The sequence below is a fragment of the Ciona robusta genome, chromosome 6 (genome assembly GCF_009617815.1).
Source record: "Ciona robusta chromosome 6, ASM961781v2".
Classification (NCBI taxonomy): Eukaryota; Metazoa; Chordata; class Ascidiacea; order Phlebobranchia; family Cionidae; genus Ciona; species Ciona robusta.
The window spans coordinates 3282867-3302011 of NC_143240.1; the positions used below are offsets into that span (position 1 = coordinate 3282867).

The following is a 19145-nucleotide window of genomic DNA, read 5'->3' on the forward strand; positions in this document are numbered from 1 at the left end:
GATTACAGAAAAATTATTGTTAATTTTTTTTTCTAGTTTCAGCACTGTGCGGGAATTACCCGTTTATAAAATCACCTAATCTTACACCAATTGCTATTTATTTCATTTTTTCAACTATTTCTGTCAATTTCGACTATCGTAGGCAATATTTTTGAAATATATTTGTATTTTGGTGTATTTTGTATCTTGAAGGTTATAACTTTTTACTGTAGTGTGTTGATATTATAGCATATAAAATAGATAACATGAAAATACACACAGTTAGTGCATGTTGCAAAAATTATGGGATTGGATTTAAAGGATCTTTGCCCTGGAGTTTACCGTGAGTTGTGTGTGTTTCTTGTATACCAATGTAAGAGTTAAACCTTTCCAGAACTCATTTAGCCATGTCGTAGTTTGATCCAAAAAAATATTCACCCACAAAGTAACATGTTACTTAACTTATTACGTTTGTGGGTTAAGTAACTATTCTTGTTACTTAACCCACAAAGTAACATACTTGGTAACTCATAAGCAGGCTCGAGGTGTATGAAACAGAACAGCCATGTTATATGACTGTTTTTCCCGGCAACGCAAGAAAAGAGTAAGATAAATTCATTCATTGATTCAATGCGTTATAAAAAATCCCTTGTTAAAGGGCCAGAGGTGTACGAAACAGAACACCCATGTTATATGACTGTTGTTGCACCATCATACGAGGATAAACAAGATACATTCATTCATTCACATCCAGGACAGAGTTTGCATATTTTGTTCGCTTGAGCACCGGCAATCCACCACCTGGGAAAAGAAATGTTGTGATTTTAGGCCGCAAAACTTGGGATTCAAAACCACATGCTCGTCTAAACCGGATAAATGTAGTTTTATCTAGATCAAACAAGCCAGTTCAGAACAGAAATGAAAAACCGGTAAATAATTATGATTTTTTTGGACATACACTGGATTTTAAAATATGACCATTTTTTCGTTGTTACGCTATTATAACTTATTCACATGTGGTTATATCTCGAAATCAATGGATTTGGGGTTCAAAACCCATTGCTGCCAACATGATTGACAGGAGTACCCTAAAATTTAGCTCTCTTTTTACGCAGAACCTTTTCCATTCCAGGATTTTGTTGCCCATTCATTAGAAGAAGCAGTAGCCATGTTGAAATCTGACGAATGGAAAGATAAAATACATGAAGTGTTTGCAATTGGAGGACATGATATATATAAGGTAAATAAAAAGTGTTTGTTAAACGAAGAATGCATATACAACATAGAAAAGTGGTCACCAACATAGGTGGTAACTTGTAAGTTGGTATGGGGTGTATGAAACAGAACAACAAAGTGACATACGTGGTAACTCTTGAGGGGGCACAACACGTATGAAACAGAACACTGGTGTTATAACGACTGTCGTTTCCCTGCCAACCGAGTTAAATAAGTATCATTTAATTATAAAAACATAATGCAGTCACATAAATCTTAATATAACATTACCAACTTAAGATATGTGCTTTTAAATATACCTTGGGTAGGTAAAATTAGGATTCAAAGTAAAAGATGCTTCAAACATAACTCAACTTTAATCAACTTTAAATATACGGCATTTCATTCAGAATATTTGGTTTTAATATAAAATATTTTTAAAGCTGGTTCATGACTCCCCATATTGCGGCACTGTGTATCTTACAAGAGTGGATGCTGAATATGAAAGCGACACTTTTTACCCCAAACTTGACGACAGTTTTGAACTTTTACCGACAGACAAGTATGTCTTATGTCAGTTGAGTTTTTTCGTGTTATAACGACATTTGTGGCTAAGTGGTTAGCGGCCGCCTTTTTTACATGAGTATAAATAAGTTACTTTTATACATTATACTTTTTATAATTTTACTAAATCTTTGTTCCTGCTATGTACAATACACAAATACAATAAAAAAGTGAGAAATCGACCAACTTTTACCAATTTTACCACAGTTTCCCAGAAGTACCTCAGGGTATTCAAGAAGAAAATGGCATTAAATGGAAAGTAGAGATTTACCAGAAAAAGCAAACTGCCCAATAGTTTAAAATGCATAAGTTACAAACTTAGAGGATTACTGAAATTTATTTAATTGTATGTGAATATTTTTATACACATTTCTAAAGCAGTTAAACATTTGCCTTACAAGATCCATTTAAATGTCACAAAATCAGTAATCGTAGCAAAAAAAAACAGGTTTAAATACTGTATCTTAAAAGTTTTAATCAAAATGCGAATTTTTCTATAATCTAAGGTAATAATATACATGCAATTATTTTTATGCATAATATGGCAGAATTACTTATTCTATGCAATAATTCTTGCGCATTAAATCATGTTTCCTGTGTCGTACTACATTTTAAAAACTGCTTTTAATTTATCCTAAAAGTGCAACATTTGCAGTTGCTTGTTATTGATTACTTGTGTTTTTACTGATTACGTTTATTGTACTAAATGGGATCATGCAATTTCTAAGAGTTTGTTTCACTATATATGGTGCTTTTGTCACTAATTAATGTCTTACCCCAATAAGAAATATATTAAACTTGTACTTATTCATGTATAGTACCATGAATATTGTAAATGTTATTTGTTAAATACCTAATGTGCTGATAAAAGACAAACATACATATACATACATATATATGTACTGTAGTATAAGATGGATACCGTTAGCATTTAATATGCAATGTTTTCTAATCGTGTTTTAACAATAACCAATGCTATTTTAAAATCGTGAGGATATATATTACATAAATATATATCACGTTACCCCCAGCTCCTCTTATATTGTTAATTATATTCAGTTTTAGGCGATAGGTTAATATTGTTTTAAAATGGCGAGTTTTTTTGGTGAAATTCTTCCGGTTATTTCGAGAGCTGTCGATGACGAAGAAGATGAAATTGAAATGACGTAACTTGTTTTGGTTATTTTATGAAATATTTTGTCGGTTTAGTTATTTAAAGACTTGCTTCTTTAATTTTATTTGGACTTTGATTCTTTCATTTGAAACAGTCTTGTTTTGGTAATTTTATATTACGATATATTTAAATAGGAATATTATAAATATTGTGCAGTTTTATAAAGTTATATATCTATATTGTCTGCTTAATTATATAACTTGTTTTGTCAATTTTTATACCTGTTACAATATATTTATATCTGAATATTAATAAAATATTGTGCGAGGTTTTAAAATTATATATATTGTCTGCTTAGTTGTATGTATATATATATTTTTTTTAAGCCTATATATATATATATATATATATATGCCAATAAAGGATACACGGTTTGTGGTTTAAGTATTTTAAGTATGAGTTGTGTGTTGTATGTGTGTCTTGTCTGCGCTGTTGTATTCTTATTCTGCTGGACCTAATGTTGCCAGCTATTTTTAGTCAGTCACTACTATGGTGGATTTTGCATGTCTGCGTATATATATATATATTAGCTTAAAAAACTGCATAACTGGTAATTGAAACAACCTTTAAAAAGAATTCAATTAAAAACAGAAGTAAAAGAGTTTTTTAATTTAAGCGAATATTACACTTTGTCATATTTCATTTTCACATAATGTAAATTCCTTGTATTCAGGCCACCTGTTTATAAATGGAAAGGAGAAATAAAAGTCACCAAATTTGACAACTTTGTGTTTGGATTTGGGGCAGTAGCAACAGGTAATTACACATTGCGTTTTATCAAAATCTTTCAATTTGATCTGAGATTTTACTTCATGCAGGGTTTATTGAAAGCTATTGTTTAACCAGCGACAAGTTAAACGAAGTTGGAAAACTTGTTGAAGTAATTGATTCAGAAGCAACTGGCACAAAAGCCAAAGGTGTTTGAATAAGAAATATTTGTGTTTATATACACATTTGTGTTTATATCTGTGCGTTTTACCCTTTTTATTTTGTTTTCATGTACGTATGAATAAAAAATGTAGCATTTTTTACAATATTGTATATATTTATGGAAGTTTGTTTGCTTGTATATCTTTGTGGAGTTATGGATTGTTTTTTGCTACCGTTTATACAAAACAATGAATGTAAGACCTGTTAAACTAGGTATTCTAGCTTAAAAATCGACTACAAGTTACGAAAAGGCTTTTGAAATCAAACACCTTCAAGTTTTGCCTTTTATAAAAAATATTTTAACAATTTTGACCAAGTATTAATAGTATCTAATATTTGTGGATATTTTTTATACATATATATATAATATATCAATATAGAACAATGCATACTGAGAGTATATGCTGATGGTAATACAAACAAGACAATGTACTGTACAAGTAAAGCTTATGTTGCCTCCCATAAGATATGGCCTTTACAGCAAGAGGTATGAAAAAAAGTAAAAATATTATATAAACTACGTGTACATTTATAAATGTTGCATGAAAACCCTCCAAAATACTGTTTCAATAAAAACTTATTACTGTTTAGCGTACTGACAAACGCTTACAGAATTACTAAGGACTTTTTATAAAAGTGTTATTTTTTACTTACCAGCATATGTGTTAGGACTGTTCTTTTACTACTAATCTCGTTCTCTTGCTGTTTTAGTTAATCTTATCTTTGTTACTGTACTCAAAGAGATAAATAATTGATGTTACTTTCTCAAAACTTACGTTTTTAGATATTTTTCAAGTTTGAAATTGACCAATCAGCTTCAGTTGTTGTTTTGGACTCGGCTCCTATTCATGATTTCAAAACTCATGATTGTGACATCATAACACCTGTTGTTAGGTCACTTAGAACCAATGGTTCAAATAAATCAAATGCATTTCCAATATTAGAAAGACCTAATTTGGTTAAAGGTGTTTCTGCTGCAAGTAAGAATGAATGAATGAATGAATGTAGCTTATTTATCCTCGCATGGCGGGACAAGGACAGTCGTTATAACACAGGTGTTCTGTTTCATACATCTGTAGCTGGCTTACGAGTCACCACATATGTAACTTATTTATCCTCACATGGCGGGACAATGACAGTCGGTATAACACGGGTGTTCTGTTTTATACACCCCGTGCCCCCTTGCAAGTTACCACATATGTAACTTTGTAGGTGATAAATCTCTTGGAGTATGACGTGCTATTTTTAACATACAATGATTTCACATTAAACAATTTCCAGTATTTAACCATACTAATAAAGTAGGTAAATAACCTGTTTATGTTTCAGTATTAACAATATGTGAGCTACAAGACATACAAGCGGAACTATGTGTATGTTACACTGCTACTTTTGAAATTGATTTTGCATCAATTCAAGCCTTTTGTCCATTACTTGACATAGATGCTTTTTCCACAATTGAAAAGGTAGGAACTTACAGTCAATCACTAATTCTGGATGTATCTATGCCTAATCATTACAAATAGTACTTGTTCTTAACAATACATATTTTTTACGGTAAACATAACATACAACAGACTCTTCTATGAGTAAGGTGTTTATTAAGAACGCAGGATTTAGCCAGGTTTGGTCCAAATACCCCAGCATTACATTCATAGGCGCCAATGGATAAAAAATGCAGGGTAGGCAGGGATAGTTGGACACCCATTTCTGTAAACAAATCCAACTTACTGGTTGGTTGCAATGTTTACTGAATAATGCAGTAAAGAAAATAGGCCTGCCTATCTTCTTTACACCAGGTTTGATGCCCAAGATAATTTATACACATTACATGTATTATCTGTGGATTATATATGACTGACTTCTCTAAAACCTACTTGTTTCTTCCAGAACAACCCAATCTCAATACCACGGATCAAAACATTGCTGGCAAACCAAGGCTCTACCCAAAGCTTGTATACTTGAATAAAACTACAACTAAATTAGGTTGTCTGGATTCCAAAAAGCAGTTTCTCTATAACTATCATACAGTACTAGAAAAATTAAAGACTTTTAGCAGTCAAATCTGTCTATTTGTTCTTTCTAATCCTGTACTGTGTAGCTCTTCAGCAACTTAATGGTAAAATTTGAAATCAATGCTAAGACTTACTGTTTAAGTTTCATAAATGCACAACTATTCATGAAATAAAATTGAAACAATATATTATTACCTGTTTCTCAAGTAAGCTATAATGGTTGGGTGACAATTTAGACAACTTTTAGCTGCTGGTAAGTGACTATAAACTCACAATGGTAGGCCTTGAATCCGTACCCGCTTGCTAAGACTTACTGTTTAAGTTTTATAAATGCACAACTATTCATGAAATAAAATTGAAACAATATATTATTACCTGTTTCTCAAGTAAGCTGTATTGGTTGGGTGACAATTTAGACAACTTTTAGCTGCTGGTAAGTGACTATAAACTCACAATGGTAGGCCTTGAACCCGTACCCGCTTGGCTAGAAACGAGTATGTAATAAGCAAGCTATTGTGCCACAAAACCCGAAAATTGTTAATGGTTTAACAATTTTTCTCCAAAAGATGAAAATTTTAAAATGATATCAATATATAATGTACAAAACTTTATTAGGCTAATAGCTACACACATATTAGCAGCAGGATTGTTTTACTATGACTGCAAAGTCTGGACATTTTTTGAACGAATTTGTGTGGATTTAAGTGTAATAATTGCTTTTACGTTTAAGGAGTATTACACTTAGCTTTATTCAAAGAATTGCCCTAACCAAAAATGACCAAATGCATGTTTTTACTGCAGAAAATACAGAGCAGTTTTCAGTCTTTCTTACAATATCCTGATTTTTGGTAAAAAAAGATTTTATGATTTGACATCTAAAAAATTGAGACAGACAGGCTTAAAGCAATCCCTGTCTTTGTAAGTCCTCGTACGTCTTCTTAGTGACCACATTCCCAGCACTATCTTCATATTCTTCCTCATTCTCAGGATTCCAACGCTCGGAACTTTTTGCTTGCTTGATTTTTGTCCACACTGAATATGAATGAATGAAACTTATTTATCCTTAATATTTAAAAGTTAAGGTGGACGAAGATGCTTTCCAAAATGGGCTTGACATGGAAAACTATAGTTAAAGTAGTGTTACACAGAAAACCCTATATTTTGGCTGATTTTTTATAAATTAAATAAAAGAAAGAATGTAATGATTGTAACTTGTTTATCATTGTGTAGTGGGGCAACGGCAGTCGTTATAACACTAGTGTTCTGCTTCATACGCCTCATTAGCTTATGAGTTTCCACATATGTAACTTTGATTATGAAAGATGTTGTGTATGGCTGCTATATAGAAAAGGAAACGTACACTATCAATGGTATAAGTATGGAAAATTAGTATAGAAACAGAAATATTTTTAACAAAAACAGTAGATCTTTTAAAAAAAATTGTTAATAGTAGAAAAGCAGTTTTAACTCACAAGCCATAGCATCTTCTATCTGAGTAACATTAGCAAAATGCGCTGTGTTGGGAATTCCTAAGCACCTCATACCATGGGCGTGTCTCCACTCCTGAAAATTATTGTTACAATATTAGGAATGAAACTATGTATATCTATTTAGTGTAAAGTTGTACCTGAAGTCCAAAGGCATGTAACACCGCAGAACCTCACCCTCTTACATTTAAAATACATTAAAATCGCCCAAAAAACACAATAATTTACCCTAAAAACACCTATTAATTAACCCAAAAAACAAAAAAAACGCACCAAAAATACACAATAAATCACCCCGAAAATACACATTAAATTGCCCCCAAATAACACAATAAATCACCCCGAAAATACACATTAAATTGCCCCCAAATAACACAATAAATCACCCCCGGAAATACACATTAAATTGCCCCCAAAACACACAATAAATCACCCCCAAAATACACAATAAAATCGCCCCCCCCCCCAAAAAAAAAAACGCAACAAAACAAGCCCTACTAACCGAGAAATGTCTTTGGAAAGCTTTCGGCCCCCTGTAGGTTTGGTTCCCGCATATCTCGCATGTATAGTTGATATTCAACCCATGCAACTTGTACAACCAGTAAGGGATTGGTTTACCATCCCAACCTAGTGGGAGATTCTTAGGATTATAAATAATCTCGTCGTCTTCTTCTTCACTTTCACTCTCTGCAACATGAAAAGAAAAAAAGATCATTTTTATTGATAAATTATAAAATGGTGGTTGATGTAGCCTTAGCTTAGATGATAAAAAGATAATTTTTAACGACAATATGTCAGTGTCACTTTTAGTTCTAGTATATATTGTTTCAATAGCTCTAGACTCTAGCATGTTTCTAATTGCTCCAATGATATCAAAGGAAGATGATCCACCATAACCACCGCTATAAACCCCCCACCCACCAGACACTACTTCCTCTCCATCATCTTGTCGCTCCGTTTCTGTCCTCGCTTGTCGTCGTTGTACGTTATCACGCGTGGCTTGTCGCTGCTCACCCAACTGCTCCATCATGTGGTAGATTTTTGCCTCGATAAACGCCGTCTCTTTGCCGCGATTTTTGTCCTCCCTGGTAAAAACATTAAAAATTCAACATTTTTTTTACAAAATACAAGTCACACACAAAAAATCCAGCTAGCAAAAACAAAGATATATGTTTCCACCAAAATAGCATCATCAGGTTCTTGATTAAATGGAAGCACTTAATCTTAATTGCTTTCATTACCATTTATTTCACACCAAACACCTTACAACAATGGTAAAACACCTACTTTTTGCCGTTTTTGGCTTTAAAGAAAAGAATCGCAACTGCTTTCAATGTCACACTACACACCAAACATGAACCTTTAATTTTAATTTTACCACACTTACTTTTTCGCGTTTTTGGCTTTTGAGAAAAGAGCTGGGTTTAACTCATGAATATTTTTTCCTTTAGTTGAGAAAAGTCTGTCCGCCCTCTGTTCTAATGTTCCCCCACATTTCAAATTCAACGCCATTAAAGCTGATTTAAGACGGTCAAGACCAAGAGAGGATAACTCCTAAATGGCATGGTAAATTATATATGACATATAATGGTCTATATAGGCTATATTTTATATGAGTATGGTCCTTAAGGACCTAGGATTGAGGCCAGATTTGGCCCATTATCCCATATATACTGGTTTGAAACGCTGTAAAAAGGGTTAAAAACAGTAATATGGTATAGTACATTTAGGACTTTGCTTAGGACATTTAAAAATACCTATAGAACTAATACAGACATTTATTTCCAATCTCCATAATATAGGTTCTTGTATATGCAATCAATTCAAGAATACAAGCAAGTGGTAAAAAGTTACCTCAGAAGAAAGACAGCAATAATAGTTACAAGGGTAGTAAAACGGTATAGCAAATCTCATGTATTTAAAACTGCCCATAAAAAGTGTCCAAATAACTTTATATATTTTTAGTGATGCAAAATAAAAAAAATTAGCTAAAAAGTTACCTCAGAAGAAGAGAAAGGACTTAGATCCAAATGGGCTCCCGTGTATGTCATCGCACTCCCAGCTTCTTTACCCCATCCCGGGAATTCCAACCGAGACCACTGGATTTCGAAGTTAGCTTCGACCTCCTTGAATTCTACTGTGAGATCAACAAGGGATTTAACTCTTCGATGAAATGATAGGAGGTATTGAAGAAGGGATTGGAGATACCTGGAAGATGAAAAGGATCACGTGCATCGTGGCTACAACTAGTTTAGTCTACTTTTAATATGGTGGCCTTTTTAGGTAATGAGTTTTATGTGTTCGTCAAAAATCATAGCTAGTCTATGGCCTAATACAAGATACAAACAATATAGAAACCATATACAACTAATATAGAAATCGTATACAATAATATAGTATATAGTTAACATGATAACTTACTATTACTTTATGAGCATTTTGGGCAATCAGTTTTATGTGAATAATAGAAACCAATGGCGCCAAACCTTTTAAAATGCAAGGAAGGCAGGAATAGTTAGACATACATGTCTGTGAAATAAATCTATTGGGTCAAATGTCTACGGATTATTGTAAGAACATATAAAGAGGGCTTTATTTCTGTTTGAATGCGGTTAGGCAGTTGCCATGCTATGGAACCTGGGAATTGGAATATAGGCCAAAGGTGTATACGAAAAACCAAAATACCCACTCTTTGTATTGCCGATTCTTCTTGTCTCTGTTTATTTCGAAAAGTTTGTCAAAAATGTCAAGATATCGAACATAGCTGACTCGGTCCACACCCTTGAGGTTAATATACTTCATGTAACATTCGTGAAGGTCAAGAAACCTCCCATAAGCTTCTTCATCAGAAAACTCAACCAAATCTATGCAAAATAGGGACTGTTAAAAGGGTACGAAAAGTAAGTGGTTAACTATGCGTAAAGTATAAATAAGTAACGTATGCAAAACATTTTTGACATTTTTTTTTTCATTTTTTTTTAAAGAGTGACATCATATGTTTTAGCCCGAATTTTACATTTTAAAATGGTTTTACCTTGCTGTTAGCTGACTTAAAAATGGTAGAGCCATTAATCAACAAGGTCCCCTATGTTAAACTGATTCATATGCAAGTAGACATAGATTTTCATGTGGATTTAGTGGTTGAAAAAAAGCTTTTATCCAGCATAACTGGTAACACCTACTGTTCACTTCATCAGTTGGTTTTTCTCTTGATTCATCCAAAGCGTTAAACTCTGCAGACATTGGAACAAATATTTCATTTGGATGTTTTCTATGGAATTCTTTGATGACCTTGAGACGTTTATAAAACTCTTGAAACTCATGAGGTCCAGCTAGTGCCTGGTGGAGTAAATTTGGTTGTTTTGGTTCATTAATTCAACCCCTATTGCTGAAGCAAAGTAATTGTAATTAAAGTTCAATCTACACAGCATTTTTTTGCCGCTTGCTAGTTTGTGACTTTTTGGGAATACAATATCATACCCAAGAGCAAATTTGCATTTTTTCATAAATTAGATTTACTTTTTTTTACCACAGTAGCAATTAAAGCTGTTGCTATCACTATAGCAATTGGTCAGTGGGTAAAAAGCATGTTTGTTTTAAGGATTTAATATGCCAATAGCAAACTTAAAGAGCATAAAACATGATGTTTTCAATAGCTGGAATAAATGTTTTTACAATAGCGAATAATGCTGTAGCTATTACTATAGCAATTGGGGTAGTTTTTGATAAAATCAGTGCAAAATAAATCTACTTTATGCGGTTAATACAGCAATAACTAGATGCTGTAGTATTGGGTGGATGGCTTACTTGTATTTCTTCTTTCCTGAGACCATCTTTATCCTCGTACAAATCAGTTAATGTGGCAGATACCTCCATGCTTCTCTGTTAGAAATAAAATGTTGTTATGGAATTATATTTTTATTTGTAGTAAATTACAATGTTGTTTATGGTGGGCAATATGAAGTAAGGGTTAGGGTGCTAGTGAACAGTCTCCCCCCCCCCACCCTATTTGCTAACCACTAACCCCTAACCCTTATCACCACTAACCCCTATAACCACCAACCACTAACACTTTCCACCAGCCTATTCTGCTATGTACCGGAAGATTCTTAACTAGTGCCAGGGTTAGACATACATCGAGCATGGTATTACTTATCGGTTGTAATAATTACTGATTAATTATTGTACTGTAGATACATCTAGTGTAGGCCTGCCCCCTTGTCACCCCAGGTTTAGCTCCTATGTGCAATATAGCAACAATAGAGTTATACAAATACTTACATCCAGAAGCATCTTTACTCTGTAGTCTGAATTGATATTTTCTCTCAGCTAAAAAATTAAGTAAAACAACAACATTAATACCAAATATATATTTATATTATTAAAAACCAATGTGTTATTGGATTTATATTTAATTATTTAGTAAAATTACACCTGTGTTGCGACTTTTATTGTTAAAACATTCAGCATCTAGAAAAACACGCTACAAATTTATATTTACATTTATGATAACTTGTAAGCGGTCATACGGTGTATGAAACGGAATACTATTGTATTTATATCCTTTTATTTCCCTATACAAGTTAAATAACATCTAAAAACCTACTGTAGTTTTTTCATGGAGTGTTTCTTTCCTCATGGCATCAAGAAGACGTTCCTTCTCTTCATGAAGACTTCTCTGCTGTTCTAAAATCGTTTCCATTCTTAACTAGCAATATTAAAAACACCACAAAACAGTGCAACTCTAAATTATCAAGCCAAAACGTTCATACGCAATCTATTTTTCGTTAAAGGCTATAAACAATATAAAATAGTAATAATGAACATGAAAACGTGTTTTGGCCCCTTGCACAAAATAGGCTACATAAATGCTACAGGATTATAAAAACGTTTAATCGCATAACTAAATTTTAGACAAGCAAACAACACATAACATCTTGTTAAAACTTTCTCAAAATCTGCCAGCGCTGTTTTTTGACAAGGTTCGCAAGGTGGCGTTCTTGCACTGTAACGCTTTTTAACTCCCCGAAAAATATTACTCCGGTTAAAATAGATTCTAAAAAACAATATATATTTATAAACGTTTACAAACGGACCGTGGCCTACACAGAAAAGTTTTTAATGGTCTGAATTCCGGTTAATTTGAACAGCAGGCAAATGTAGCCTTATTGAAATCACATGAAAAAGAAAGGGAATCTACAAAAGCAAAGTCAAATATCGGCGAATCAATTTCCGCGTCGTAGAATTAAAAAATAATAAACAAAAATAAAGAAACTTGAAATAAATACAACGATACGCGAAACTGGTGTTTTATGTCGGTTTTCTTTGCATTGGAAACAGCCTTACAGCAAAAGGCGTCTGGCCATTCGTTTCTCGCTTTGACCGAGTCCTGCTTAACCTTCTCTGGTACATTTCCACGGATTCCGGTTCAAAATATCTTATATATGCGCTTATCCAATCTTCGTAATGTACAACGCTTGTGTATACACCAGGTGTATTCCGCAGTCCGCATCTATGACCCCAGGATACAATGCCGGCGAGGTACCAGCTAAAATCTTCGCGCTGACAGGCCAAAGGTCCACCACTGTCACCCTACAATACAGAAAAAATAGCCCATGGATGATTTGAATTAGTTCACACCGAAAATGCTTGTAAAGGCTGGACTATAATTAGTTATTTATTACTGTGGGGTACTGTCGTTTTCCATTACTTTCCCGCCGTTTCGCTTGTTTTTACCAATTGACAACGCTGGTTTGTAGTAAAAGGGAAGACCAAAGAGAATAAAAACAAGAGCCAATCTAACCGACCGTATAGGCCTACTATGAATGAATAAGTGTAACTTCCTTTCTATCCCCTCATGACCGAAAAACGACAATCGTTATATATAACATGGGTGTTCTCTTTCATACACCTTGTGCCACGTATGTAACTTTATGGGTGATCGTTGATCAACCCAGTATAGTGACTCTTATGGACACGCCATCACTGGGTTGGGGCAATTTCCGTTAAGTGTCTTGTCCAAGGACACATAAAGGCGCGCTACCAATTTTGCCACGGCGCCGGTATATACAGAAGGGTGGGAGAAGATGGGACACCTTTAGCACACAATATCCAAATATCCTGACCGTGTTTTAAACAATAACAACAGTCTATGGGAATCTTGAAGATACGATTTCATTACCTTTTAAATTTATTTGTTTACTACTAAATGGGACGATAAAATAGAATAAAAAGGTGTACCATCTTTCCCCAGCCTACTCTATGCACCTAAAATAAGTACACAGCTTACTTTACAGCTATCCCGTTGTCCTCTATTCCAATCCCCAGCACAGAGATGTAAGAAACTGTTGACGCTGTTTCCAAATCGTGCTCTGCAAGTCTGGTAGGTCACGATTGGTACCTCTACTTCATGGAGGGTAAGTGAGTATTGTCGACTGCCATAAGCTGTGTCGAGAAACGTTGTTTATATAGAGATATAACATAGTATACTGAAGTGACTTCAGTATACTATGGATATACTTCAGTATACTATAGATATACAGTAAAGGTGGCTGTACACAGTACCCGGCATGCGAATTCGCTTACAAAGTCGTGCAAACTCATTACCCAGTTCCGCATGCGGTAGCGAAATCCGAACAAAACAGACAAAACGGACGAAATTCGGATACTGTGTACCCTTTAGACTTGTTTTTTTTGTGAAAACTTTTAACGTGCTTTTTGAATTATTTTGAATACCCTTGTTTGGTCTTCTACCTTTATAACGACTGTTTGTGCTGGTTACAGCGCTCCCGCTTCTATCGCCTTTAACAAAGAGAAAACGGGTTCAAGGGAGCTGCTACCGTTGTACTTTAATGTATGGTAACCCCATTGGTAAGAACGATCTAACTTTAAAGACCTAATATTTCTTATCTAAATAATGACGTATAGAATACTTTTACTAATTTTAAATATAGGCGCTGCTACCGTTGTACTTTACATGTTGATTTCATTAGTAATGTAATAAGCTAGCTTTACCTAATGTTCCCCAGCCGGCAGTGAAGCAGTTTCTCCACCCCGCTTGAGTGACCCTTCCTTCAGGCAAACATATCGGTTGAATGTACGGTGTCAGTATAAAAGGGTGGGAAAGTTGTAACAAAGCTATGTCATTCTTTGCTGATCGTATTAAATCCACAAAGCCTGAAAACACAAAGGGGTTAAAGCAAGACGTAATTTAAATAGTAGAGTGGGGGAAGATGGGACACCTTTTTATTCTAATTTCTAGTCACATTTGGCAATAAGCAAAGGGCATTCAAAGAATTCCAAAACGGTATTATAGCGACTCCCATATGGCGTTGTTAATTGTGTAAAACACGATCGGGATATTTAGATAATATGTGTTGAATGTGTCCCAACTGCAATAAAAGCAACAGTCATAAAAAAGCTATGAAAAAATATACTTGGGTAAAATATCAAACATTAACATGGCTGCTAAATCAACAATACAGTATAAATCAACTCATATGGAGTTGTATTTAATTAAAATAAAAGTTACATACGCGTTACCCCGTGTGCACGAAGTGTATGAAACAGGCCACCTGTGTAATAACGAATGTCGTTGCCCCACCACGCGACAGAGATGAACAAGTTAGATACGTGGTTACTCCTAAGACGGACACAAAGTGTATGAAACAGAACACCCGTGTTGTAACCACTGTTGTTGCCCCGCTATGCTAAGCAAGCTACAGTTATTATTCACTTACCATAGTGAGCAAAAAATCTTCTGACCCCGCTGACTTGCCACCATCGTCTGTCAGAAGATTCAATACCCCTCTCATGCATCCCAGCAGTTACTCTCCAAGTGGTTGGAGCGGTTACTGGGAATCGGTTTGGCTGCCTGCAGGAACCAAATGGAACATTTCAAAGGAGTCTTTTTATAAGAAAAACATTTGGTAACATTTTTGATGGGATCTTGTTTAGTACTGTGGGGTAAGATCGTCATCTTTAGCACATACTATCCAAAAACCTGATCGTGTTTTAAACAATTAACAACGGTCTATGGGAGTTGTGAGGATACAGGTTTTATAATTCTTTGAATGTTCTTTGTTTACTACCAAATGGGACGAGAAAAAGAATAAAAAGGTGACTTATCTACCCCCACATTACTATATTGCGCACCTTGGGTCATCTAGGCAGTGTGCCGCTGTGAGCGCCCAACCTGCTGATATAAGTACAGCACCGCATGAATGACCTTTTCGTCTCAACGCATTGGTACCCGTTGTGTCGAGGCTCAGCTGTATAAATAGAAGTTTAATTAATCTAAAAATTTAATGGCAAATGTACTACTAAAGGTGGCTGTATCACAGTATCCGGCATGCGAATTGGCTTGCGAAGTCGTATGCAAACTCAATTCCGAATTCCGCGTGCGGCAGCGAAATTCGGACAAAACAGACAAAACGGACGAATTACGGATACTGTGCACAGCCACCTTAAGGCGGGATAGCTGGATACTTCTAGCACTTAAATCCCAGACTTTCTGTTTCAATTGGAAAATTAAATTTGGTTGATCTAAATTTATAGATATTTTAGTACTGTAAGGCAAGATGGATACTGTTACCGCATAATATCCCATATTTCCTGATCGTGTCTTTAACAACGTTCCTTTATAATAGAATGAATGAATGTAACTTACTTTATCCTCGCGTGGCCGGAAAACGACAGTCGTTATCACACGGGTTTAACACCTCGTGCCAGCTTACGAGTTACCATATATGTTACTTTGTGGGTGATTATTTTTTTGTTGGATTTTTTCATTTTTTATGTATGGCTGATAATTTGGACAACCCATTAGTGGCCACTGGGTTGGAGCAATTGCCGTTAAGTGTCTTGCCCAAGGACACATACGCCCACAATGATAGCAGTGACGAGCCTTGAATCCATTACCTAATGGTTACAGGCAGGCGCGCTAACCACTACGCCACGGCGCCGGTGGGGAAACGGTTATATAACTATTTAGGTACTTTTGTTTACTACCAAGTGAGGCAATAAAAGAAAAAAATATTTTAAACAATTAACAATGGTCTATGGAAGTTGCGAGCATACAGTTTAATTGTCATTGGAATGTTCTTTGTTTACTAACAAATGAAGCGAAAAAAAAGAATAAAACGCTGTCTCATCCTACCCCACTCTACTATATATGTCTTGCGAAAAGTTTTTGCAGTCAAATAATGTAAGCTTATAGATATATCACTGCAATATATACAACATGAAATACAGAATACGTACCATCCATGGCCATGAATGAGGGACTGCTTCACCACCGCCTACGATCCTTAGGTTCGGACTGACAAGAGAAAATCCGCAACGCCTACTGGTCAGGTTTCTCCCTGTACAGGTTGGTTTCGTAAATTAAGTGCCCATGGTGTTAAAATAAAGCTACACTGAGCATAATTGTCAAAAACAGTAAACTTAATTGAATAATGTGGTGAATGCAATAACTTTATCTGTTTAGCATCCACGTTGATCCAACCGTAGGGTAAACACTGGGAGGCATTGCTAATCTATATAGGGTGACATTCCTTAAATTACACAATGCATATTTAGTGCAAAAGTATGTGATAACAAAGAAATATACGGACATGTTATAAGGCATGAATGAAGAATTATTATAAACAGGGCAGACAGAAAAAAAATTACTAAAAAGTTACAATGTATTAGTTAACCCATATAAGAAGGTGTATGAAACAGAACACCCCTGTTATAACGGCTGTCGCTGCCCGCCAGGCAGGTATAACCAAGTTACATTCATTCATATATATAAAATATATACAACACATTTTGTTATATTCATTCAATACATTTTGCATAATAATATGTTTGCTATATATAGTAGTGTGGGGGAAGATGAGACACATTTTCATTCTATCTTCTTGCCCCATATCGTAGTAAACAAAGAACATTCAAAATATTACAAAACCGTATCCTCACGACCCACATAGACCTTTGTTATTTGTTTAAAACACGATCAGGATATTTGGATACTATATGTGCTAAAGGTGTCTCATTTTCCCCACCTTACTATATATATATATATACTTACTTGTATATTGTGCGTGGTAGGTATAGTTTGATAGAAAACATGCTATAAACATAATATACGTCAGGGTTCGCATATTACCACCAAATTTACATTGATAATGCATCTTTACTTAACTTCTGAAAAGTGTAATAAATTTATGAATATATATGACTACAAAACAATATGCCTATACTGTGGCCTAAACCTTTTGTTTGTACTATTTCGTTTATTTTCGCAAAGCTAGTTTAACCAACGCCATCAACTAAACGCCAAAAAGTATCGCCGGAAATCATTGCTTCAAGTTCCGCAGGGGACTTGAAAAAACGTCGATCTTGAACGAACAGTAAAATACTACAATTCATTGCGCAAACTTATACTCTTTTTGTATACTTAGGTTTAATTTGGGGCTTCATCTTGGAAAGTAAATCACGTGTTTCACCCAATAACAATATTTTTCATGAAAATAGTATTTCTAATTCACGCGCATAGAGAACTCAACTGTTCACGCAACTGTATCTTCACACAACTGAAGAGCTGAATTACCTTTAAAGCATGGATTAATTCTAAAACAATTCTTAACCTTCTGCAACGGCGTTTCGCTAGCTATACACCGATTTTATAAAGCTCTGTGTCAGCTATTAAATATCCTATATAGAACGTCTGCAAAAATGAACAGGCGTTTTCGTTTATATTTACGAGCTTACAGTTACCGCATGTACGTAACTCATGGTTTGTGGTAAAAATACCAAATAGGGTTGGGAAAATCCCTGGCTTGATTACTACTGCCTTACTACCTTATTAAATTAAATTAATATCGGCTAGTTTAACGCTGTATTTTGCGGTATATGTGACACGATACTATCGGTAGCGATTCCGTGAATTAAAATGTACTTCATATTTATTCTACCCACGGTATTGCGATACTACTTCATAATTAAGGATCTCATATTAAATTTAAGCATTTAAAAAATCCCACGTAAAGTAGGTACACGTTGGATACAAAAAGTATTAATGAACCGCGCAATTTTAACGCTTTTAAAATCGCAATAAAGTATTAATGACAGTCGATACGTTTATTTACCGCTGCCGTGAACTTTTTTCCTATTTTTGCCAAACTGGCTGCAAATACTGTTATACACACAACGCACTAATCAATTACTTTGCTCTAAAATTGCATTTTACTGTAAATTTGCATTTACTGTTAAAGTGCGACGGACGATACTACAACAGCTAACTATGTGGTTTTAATAATCGACTAGCATAACCGATATCGCTGCGGTTGCACGAAGTACCCAGCAAGTCCCGGTATTAAAGGATAATCATACACTCTAGTCACGCTATCTCAATCGCTATTTCGACGTGGCTGTAATTTTAACTTTCAAAACTTTTATAAATACTTTAGAATATGCAGAGTATAACCGTACAAAAGAATATATAGCAGGGCGTGGAGAAGACGGGACACATTTTTATTCTGTTTTCATATCCCATTTAGTGGCAAACGAAGAATATTCGAAGAATTATAAAATCTTATCTTCACGACTCCCATAGACCGTTGTTATTTGTTAAAAACGCGGTCAGGATATTTGGATATTATGTGCTAAAGGTGTCCCGTCTTCCCAACCGTATATAATCGCCCACAAAGTAACATCTAGTCAAGCTATTACAATATACCTACTACGACGGGGCTATGATTTTTAAGCTTTTTTTACTTACTGCATAAACACCCA

The 19145-nt window shown here is 34.7% G+C and overlaps 3 protein-coding genes across 4 annotated transcripts; 1 reads left to right on the forward strand and 2 right to left on the reverse strand.

Moving 5' to 3' along the window:
- Positions 1-74: 74 nt before the first annotated feature.
- Positions 75-6267, forward strand: LOC149734998 (proteasome assembly chaperone 1-like). The gene is made up of 10 exons (XM_089879573.1): positions 75-322; positions 734-908; positions 1112-1219; positions 1638-1756; positions 3606-3688; positions 3751-3849; positions 4243-4349; positions 4647-4842; positions 5192-5328; positions 5753-6267. The coding sequence occupies exons 1-10, from the start codon at positions 246-248 to the stop codon at positions 5825-5827; spliced, it is 1176 nt and encodes a 391-aa protein (XP_089735699.1). The 5' UTR covers positions 75-245; the 3' UTR covers positions 5828-6267.
- A 202-nt stretch (positions 6268-6469) lies between these two features.
- On the reverse strand, positions 6470-12140 carry LOC149734999 (splicing factor 3A subunit 3-like). The gene is made up of 11 exons (XM_089879558.1): positions 11971-12140; positions 11646-11693; positions 11172-11246; positions 10547-10703; positions 10054-10228; positions 9365-9572; positions 8752-8918; positions 8286-8449; positions 7867-8051; positions 7350-7440; positions 6470-6909 (listed from the first exon to the last, which is right to left on the reverse strand). Exons 1-11 carry the CDS (start codon positions 12064-12066, stop codon positions 6776-6778), a joined length of 1500 nt encoding a protein of 499 aa, XP_089735684.1. The 5' UTR covers positions 12067-12140; the 3' UTR covers positions 6470-6775.
- Positions 12141-12447: 307 nt separating this feature from the next.
- LOC149735000 (chymotrypsin B-like) lies at positions 12448-17804 on the reverse strand. Of its 2 annotated transcripts, XM_089879574.1 has the most exons (7): positions 17440-17582; positions 16626-16726; positions 15519-15634; positions 15104-15237; positions 14379-14540; positions 13654-13808; positions 12448-12956 (listed from the first exon to the last, which is right to left on the reverse strand). In XM_089879574.1, exons 1-7 carry the CDS (start codon positions 17540-17542, stop codon positions 12675-12677), a joined length of 1053 nt encoding a protein of 350 aa, XP_089735700.1. In that variant the 5' UTR covers positions 17543-17582; the 3' UTR covers positions 12448-12674. The 2 variants fall into 2 exon arrangements, with proteins under 2 accessions (XP_089735700.1, XP_089735701.1); XM_089879575.1 differs by lacking the exons at positions 12448-12956; positions 13654-13808 and adding an exon at positions 13870-14165 and having other exon boundaries at positions 17440-17804.
- Positions 17805-19145: the final 1341 nt, after the last annotated feature.

What these genes read in the sequence shown, in the direction of transcription:
- LOC149734998 (XM_089879573.1), top strand. Translation starts at nt 246, where the DNA reads ATGAAAATACACACAGTTAGTGCATGTTGCAAAAATTATGGGATTGGA. An exon ending in AACTGGCACAAAAGCCAAAG is followed by an intron (nt 3,850 to 4,242) that starts GTGTTTGAATAA and finishes ATATCAATATAG; the next exon opens with AACAATGCATACTGAGAGTA. An exon ending in TATGGCCTTTACAGCAAGAG is followed by an intron (nt 4,350 to 4,646) that starts GTATGAAAAAAA and finishes TTACGTTTTTAG; the next exon opens with ATATTTTTCAAGTTTGAAAT.
- LOC149734999 (XM_089879558.1), bottom strand. Translation starts at nt 12,066, where the DNA reads ATGGAAACGATTTTAGAACAGCAGAGAAGTCTTCATGAAGAGAAGGAA. An exon ending in GAGTAAAGATGCTTCTGGAT is followed by an intron (nt 11,247 to 11,645) that starts GTAAGTATTTGT and finishes TATTTCTAACAG; the next exon opens with AGAAGCATGGAGGTATCTGC. An exon ending in TCAGGAAAGAAGAAATACAA is followed by an intron (nt 10,704 to 11,171) that starts GTAAGCCATCCA and finishes TTACTCCACCAG; the next exon opens with GCACTAGCTGGACCTCATGA.
- LOC149735000 (XM_089879574.1), bottom strand. Translation starts at nt 17,542, where the DNA reads ATGCATTATCAATGTAAATTTGGTGGTAATATGCGAACCCTGACGTAT. An exon ending in TGCCGGCTGGGGAACATTAG is followed by an intron (nt 13,809 to 14,378) that starts GTAAAGCTAGCT and finishes TTCTCGACACAG; the next exon opens with CTTATGGCAGTCGACAATAC. An exon ending in GACAACGGGATAGCTGTAAA is followed by an intron (nt 12,957 to 13,653) that starts GTAAGCTGTGTA and finishes TCTGTATTGTAG; the next exon opens with GGTGACAGTGGTGGACCTTT.